Source organism: Elgaria multicarinata, chromosome 11 (genome assembly GCF_023053635.1).
Source record: "Elgaria multicarinata webbii isolate HBS135686 ecotype San Diego chromosome 11, rElgMul1.1.pri, whole genome shotgun sequence".
Lineage (NCBI taxonomy): Eukaryota > Metazoa > Chordata > Lepidosauria > Squamata > Anguidae > Elgaria > Elgaria multicarinata.
In genome coordinates, this window is record NC_086181.1 from 7,513,207 (window position 1) to 7,520,757 (window position 7,551).

General features: G+C 45.3%; 1 protein-coding gene across 4 annotated transcripts in view; it reads left to right on the forward strand.

Annotated features, from left to right (window-relative positions):
* Window positions 1-5,994, forward strand: part of RARA (retinoic acid receptor alpha) — a 187,276-nt gene extending 181,282 nt beyond the window's left edge. For all 4 annotated transcript variants that reach the window (XM_063138607.1, XM_063138608.1, XM_063138610.1 and 1 more), the window contains 4 exons: window positions 970-1,146; window positions 1,372-1,576; window positions 4,776-4,934; window positions 5,325-5,994. In XM_063138607.1, coding sequence (XP_062994677.1) covers window positions 970-1,146; window positions 1,372-1,576; window positions 4,776-4,934; window positions 5,325-5,539 — 756 coding nt within the window. In that variant the 3' untranslated portion in view covers window positions 5,540-5,994. The remainder of the gene's footprint in view (window positions 1-969; window positions 1,147-1,371; window positions 1,577-4,775; window positions 4,935-5,324) is intronic.
* Window positions 5,995-7,551: the final 1,557 nt, after the last annotated feature.

Here is a 7,551-nt window from a genome sequence, read left to right on the forward strand (position 1 = left end):
CCTCACAAGGCAGCTTCCAGCACTGCTGTTGTTTTAAAGTAAACCTGAGTTTCTCAAGAGGAACTCCTTTGGTCTATTTGCCAGCCTTGACTTTACCAATCTCACATTAGAAAATACTTTCTATGACTATTTTGATTTCCTTGGGAAACGGCTCCTGCAAGTGCGGCCTGAATGCCCCCTGCCCACCCTGCTCGTGTTCCAAGCAGGGTGTGAGCAGGGCAGGAAGGGGCTCAGCTGCTGCTTGCAGGAGCTGGCTGAGTTGGATGGCTCCTTAGCATCCTGTTTGCATCCCAATCAGTGTGTGTGTGTCTGGGGGGGAGGAATCCTGCAAGCCCGGCTGACTGGTGTGAGGGAATCCCCAGCTTATCTTTGCTCTCTGGTTGGAGATATCAACGGGATTCCCCTTTGTACCACTTGCTCTCTGATGGAAGATGAGAAGCACAAAGGGGAATCCCTTTGTTATTTATTTATTTATTTAATTTATTTATTTTATTTATTTATTACATTTATATACCACCCCACAGCCGAAGCTCTCTGGGCGGTTTACAACAGTTAAAAACAGTAAACATTTAAAAAGTATACAAAATTTAAAAAACCATCAGAAACATATAGACAACAATATAAAAACAACATTATCCATTTTAAAACAACAGTTATCTCCAGTCAGAGATAGCATTCCTCTCCCCAGGAAGTGAGATCTGAAAAGGTTGCTCACCCCTCCATGGGCTGGATTGGGCCCCAGGTGGGATCACCCTCCCCTACTCTGGGGGAAGGTAAATGTTCCCAAGGTGATCAGTCAATGTGGCTTAGAAGAACTGGTCAGAATTCTGAACGTGAATCAAAGAATCAAGAGAGGAAATTCTTCCTGGGTTCAAATACAACATCCCACCACCCTGAATCTCAAATGCTTTCCTCTCACCCTACGTTTCTGGTGACTTTTGCCCCCACTGCTTTTGCAATTGTTCACAGAATAACAGTTCGGATCAACGGGTCTCACTTGACATTGACCTGTGGGACAAGTTCAGTGAACTATCTACGAAGTGCATCATCAAGACTGTCGAATTTGCTAAGCAGCTGCCGGGTTTCACCACGCTCACAATCGCCGACCAGATCACGCTCCTCAAAGCCGCCTGCCTAGACATCCTGGTGAGTTGGGATCCAGGGGCAAAGTAAGACGCATCAGGACCTCTTTGGAATTGCAGAACTGTAGGGGCTGGAGGAGCCTTAGAACATGTCTGGTTCTTGCCCTCTAGAAGTCACACAAGCCAGATTTGCACCCCAAAGTAACCCATCCCACTCCTTCCATACCATTCTGCAGGTAGAACATAGAAGGAATGGGAGCCATTGCCATGCATGCCTCTTCTCTCCTAGATCCTGCGGATATGTACGCGCTATACCCCAGATCAGGACACCATGACTTTCTCAGATGGCTTGACGCTCAACCGCACACAGATGCACAATGCAGGCTTTGGGCCCCTCACGGACCTAGTCTTTGCCTTTGCCAACCAGCTACTGCCGCTTGAGATGGACGATGCAGAAACAGGACTCCTCAGCGCCATCTGTCTCATATGTGGAGGTGAGCACCATTGCAAGGAGAAGGCACAGGTTTTGCTCTCTCAGTGAGGCTAAGAAGCTGCCACGTTCGTGCCAAGTTTTTGACACCATTATTTCTTAATTAAAATATTCATGCAGACCCCGAAGGCAACTAACAGTCAGTCATAAAAATGAAAACAACAACACTATCTGTAACTATACATCAACCTCATGATAAAGAACCCTCCCCCACTGCTAAATTCCTACAGATATGCAGCAAACCAAGGAATAAGCTCTGCCAAGAGGACAAAACCGTGTCAGTTACTGCCCACAGCAAAAACATCCTGAAATAATAACAGCATGTTGACCTGGAAAGTGAAAGTTGATAGGGAGGGAGCTGATCAGATCTTCCTTGTCAAACTTGATTACAGAAGCATAAACCTTATCCCCAACAATGACCTGGTTTGCATGTCACAGTGTGAAGTTGTGGGTTATTTAGCCCATGATCTGTAGGGATATGCATGATTCACTTCCACATTCTGTAAAGAACCTCAAATTATTTCGGTTGGAGAATGTGAATGTGACATGCAAACCCAGACCACTGGGTTGTTTAGGAGTCAATGTCGTTGTTGGGTTAACTAACGGGCTGTTTAGCCCCTAAACAACCCAGTGAACGGGTTCTCACATTACACTCACAACCTCCGACTAGGTCGTTTACAGAAAGTGGAAGCAGCTTGTGTAGGGCGTGTGTCCTGCAAATCTGCCACCATGACATGCACCTTGGCCCATTGGTTGGTTGGTTGTTTTTTTCTGATCTTCATTCTGCGAGTGCTCTTTGAAGTGAGCATTTGTAATGATGGAAGCAGCTCAAATTGCTTGCTTAAAATAAAAATGGTTTATGGAAGATACGAGTGTCAGTGTATACATTCAGTAGAATCAAGTGGTAAAAACTTTTCCTGGATTCTTCCACCTAAACTGTTAGTGTTTGAAAGTTCTCCCATGTCTCTTTTTTTAACTCCCTGTATGTACAGAACAAGTACATCACAAAGGGTCCACCCTAGTTCTCCGAGATGAGCCATTTATTCATAGACATGGATTTGATTTGATTTTTCGAAGGGAACATTCAAGCATGCAACCTGCAGCCTGTAGTGGTACATACCAGAAAAAGCGTGACCGCTTGAAGTGACTAAATGTTAGATATCTCATCCTAAGACTTAGTTTTGCATCTCCCAAGGCCAAATAGTAGCCACATGAACGGGACAGTGGTTAGCTTGACCAATTTCACATGTTATACATGGATAATGTTATATTTAAGACACATAAAACAATGAAGTTGTGAGTGAAATACTTGGCTCTTCTCCACTTCTTTCCCTCCTTTGCAATCTCTAGAAGCCACAAATCGACTCAGTCATTCTGCTTGCTAAGATTACATCTTCTCTGCAAACTCCTCAGTCAACCCAAGTCGTTTTTTGCTAAGTGTAAGCCGCTTCGAGAGCCTTTTTTGGCTGAGGAGCGGGATATAACTATGATAAATAAATAAAATAAAAATAATTTTTAACTTTCTGAGAATGCTGAGAATTCTCTGTATGATGAGGGCCCTGTTCTCTTGCCCACAAATGGCAATTTCCAAGGGCCTTGGAAACAAGAGGAGAGGGAACCCAAAACAGTTGAACCAGAGTATGTTTTTGTGGGGAAATACTCCTTGAATCATCACCAGATATTGCACACGTACCTTTAAGCTTTTCCTCTGCCATCGTAAGAGCTAGAAACATTTTTGCTTGTTTGTTTGTTTACTGAATCTGGTAACTGCAGCACCTATAGGGACTAATTCATTCAATCTGGAATCTCCATCTTGAGGCTGAATTTAAACTACCGGTCACGTGCCCACCACATCTGGCCTAACTTTTCTGTTCCTTCCGCCATTCTCTGCTTTTGTACTGGAGAACTCAAAACGTGCGCACTCTTATGTGGCACTTTGGTTGGTCTTAACGTCGGTATTATCCAATTATGGACTGTGGGTTGTTTGATTCCCAGGGACCAGCATGGTTACCTCTGTTTTTTATATGTGTCTCTTGATGCGAGAGAAAGCGGGCGGGGGAGCGCCTCTTCAATGTGCTGCGTCCTTATTCAATAGCACCACCAAGTGGCAGGACATTTTTTGGGTGGGTGGCGTGAAAGTTTGTGCTTTTAAAAGCTTTTACTGGATAAGAAGACTGTATGAGTGTTGATGTGCACCATGGTGGGGTGGGGGGAGGATTCTGAATAATTTCAAGTAGTAATATTTCTGACTAAATGATTAGAGGAAAATGAGTCACCATATCAGTGACAAAGCTGTCATTAAGTATTATATACTAAGAATTTACTTTGCAGGAAAGAGATGGAAAACCACAGGTGCAGTTGTCATGGGTAGTTTTTAATAAATGTGTCCATTGCATACAATGGCTGTTTTGTTGTGGGCAGATGGTGTGCAGGCACTGAAAAGCCACTATTAATCACAGCTTCCCTAGGAGAAAATTTTGCAAAAAATAGACCTGCAATGTGATTGCCAAATGTGTAGTTTGCAACAACAACAACAACAACAACAAAAGTCCTGCACAGAAGTGATTTGGGGGTTGGAAACCTATTACAGTTTGAAACAGCTAGGGTATAAAATACCCTAGCCCCAAAGTAGGATAGATGGATCAATCTATTTCTGGTCCATGTCATTCATGAGTTCATATCAGTCTGCAAACACTTTTAAAAAACACAAAAAAGACCCTAAAGAGTCTTAGAAGTGAGGGAGGGTAGTGGTAGATATCTATTGATTTGTTTTGATAGTCTGTAGCCCATACTTTGTCTCAAAAGAGACACTCAAGGTGGTACATCACTCAACAAATACAAAATAATGCCCTTGATGCTAACCTCATTTGAAAGTAGTTTTCGGGATTCAGGGCTGCCATGCTCTGCATAGTTAGTTCTTGGTGCTCATCCCATGGCTACCTGAACAAATTACATAAGATTTGCAAAGTGTTTCTGTAGATGTCTATATGTGCACCCAGCGTAGAAAGATAAGAGCTTCGTGTGAATCCATGCAGAGAGGTTTTTGATATTGGACAGATTAAAATTATAACAAATGAATAAATACATGCATATTGGCCTTGTGGAAACGGTCTCTTATTTGGCACGGCATTTCTACTTGTGCTGAGTTATGCACAATTCTGCTTAGGCGCTTTGTGTCAGATGACCCCTCTGCTTCTCCCCAGATCGACAAGACCTAGAACAGCCGGATCGAGTGGATAAATTGCAGGAGCCACTATTGGAGGCCCTGAAAATTTATGTGAGGAAGAGGAGGCCTAGTAAACCCCATATGTTTCCCAAAATGCTGATGAAGATCACGGACCTGCGAAGCATCAGCGCAAAAGGTAAGGGCCAGGCTCCAGGTTCTGCATAGAGAGTCTCTTTTTGTTCCTTGGAGGGGTTCTTTATGTAGCAAGCTAAGGTCTGGAGAAGGAACTCAGAAACCAAGGGCTGCATCTCACACATTACCTTTTCAAGGTGTACAATTACAGCTTGAAAAATATATACTTATGAATGCAGCATTGTGAATGCAAAGAACAGGTGTTTAAAAACAACAACTTACCACTCAAAGATTGTCAGAGATTATTTGCAGTTCCCTGATGAGTTTACATTTGGTGGTAAAACCTGGGTTATGTTGGGCGTTACTATGCATCCAGTACTGGGCGGGGAAGGGGAGGGTTTGGCCTGAGGCTTGCGCTCTGCCCTCTGTAAGTTGCCTGTCTTCCTTCCCGCAGGTGCTGAAAGAGTGATCACGTTGAAAATGGAGATCCCTGGATCTATGCCACCACTCATTCAGGAGATGCTGGAGAACTCAGAAGGCATGGACACTTTGGGGGCCCCAACGGGAGCCCCCTCCCGCATAGGCAGCCTAGCCCCACCTCCAGGCAGCTGCAGCCCCAGCCTCTCACCCAGTTCCAACAGAAGCAGTCCTGCCACGCATTCGCCATGACCACGTTGGCCACCAAGACAAGCTGCTCATCCTCCCTCCTGCATACTTTGGTCTTTCGTTCCCTGGGGATGCCTGGACAATGTCTGAGGAGCAGGGGTGGGTGAGGGGGAAGCCGTGGGGCAGCGTGCCGCTGCAAGCATGCTCCCCACCCTCCTGCCTCACCCTGCCCCAGGCCCCGTGAGTCGTGGTCGGGCTCCAGAGGGTGGCCTCCGTGTACTGTTCCGTACCAGCACACTATCTTTCATTCGACAGTTCCAGCAAAACAGGGTTCCGCTTGCAATGCAGACCCATTTTCCCACTGGGGAGCCACAGTTCGTATACAGGAAGATCTGAACTCTTTGCAGACAGATCAACAAACAGAACTGAAGGACAGATGCTCAAAACTAGGAGCAAGACTTTACATATATATATATATATATATATATTAAAAAAAAACACAACCGATTACAAAACAATTCACCTCCTATGCGGCACGCACCTCCCACCCCCACCCCCCAACTCTTCCCTTCAACCTGTCGTGCACACATACACGCCTCCGCAAAGGGGTTGCCTGCTTCTTGTTGCAGTGAAAATGAAGTGGTGTTTTTTCCCACCCACCCCCGGTTGAGTTTGCATTTCAAATGTTTCAAGGGAACGGGTGTAATGTTTTCTGTTTTCTGTTTTTTTTTATTGCTCCAACCCCCTTTTTGTCCTAAACTTGACTACCCAAAGTTACCTCTCTCTCCTTCCCCTTTGCCGCCCACCACTCCTTGTCCACTCACACATGCCTAAAAATGTCACCAGCAAATAATAAAAATAAAATTAGTTCTTCAGGTAAAAAAAAGAAAAGAAAGTACACATAGAACAAGGAGGGAAGGATTCATTTAAGAAAGAAGAAATATATATATATATAAATATATATATAAATATATATAAATACATTTTAAAAGAAAACTTTGTAAAAGTTTGGAATTTGGAGGGTTTCTAGAAAGAGGTTGCCAAGGAGAAATCCAGAAAAAACAAGGATCTTGTATGGGGATGGTCACAATTTTCTTTTTAAATACAAAACCTATAACCTAGCCAGAATTAAGCACTTCTTAAATTCAGTGGCTGCGTTAGCACAAAATGTGAAGCTGGAAATGCTGAGAATTCTGGTAATGAGCAACACACCGGTGCAGGATTCTCAAATCACTCCTGCTTGGCTCTTCTTGCAAGCAGGAGCATCTAAACTTCCAATTCTAAAGTAACTGGAAACATACTGGGGCGTAAAAGCTGAGTGTTACATCTGAATCTGGATCCAGCATCTCTCTCAAAACAGGCCAGAGTTCAAAGCCAGGGCTTGAAGTTGCTTCATAGATCCAGATGTGTTAGTGGACAGGGGCCTGCAGCGAGAGACCACTGGCAGCACCCAGCCACGTGGCCCTCCTCCTTGCTGCTGTGTCCCCCACCCTACCCGCTTCCTTTTGCTGCTGCGTTGTGCAACTGGAAGAAGCCGCCTCCCTGGTCTTAGAAGGCATAGCTTAGCTCCTGTGGGATCCTGCAAGACCCGATTAGGCTCTCATGGGATGTCATGAGACCTGGCCGGACTCTTGCAGGATCTCTCAAGAACGCTGCTTTTGGTTGGGTGGCTCTCTCTGCGAGCAGCAGACGGCCAGAGGTTGCTCCAGGCAACCCTGTCGGCTGCTCCCTTGCTGCAGCAAATGCCACCCTGGGAGAGTGGTTGTTGGGGCTCTCTGAGTCACCCGCGAGAAGTGGCAGATGCAGGCCCTCTTGGTAGTGGAGGGGGAGAGCGGTGCAGTTTGCCGCTCTGCTGCCTGATGTGGGCACGTGAGCCTGCGTAATGGTTGGGCCAGCCTTGTTAGTGGAGCAACAAGTCAGAGTCTGGTTTCAGTTGAAATGCAAAGCTTTTCTGCCCTGGTAAGTTTCTGCTTGCTTTAGCCACTCCGCTTTGCAGGAGGAGCCAAGTGGGAGTGATTGGGGAGTGTGCACCAGCACCACTGATACGCAAGAATTCTCACCAATTTCGGCATAGT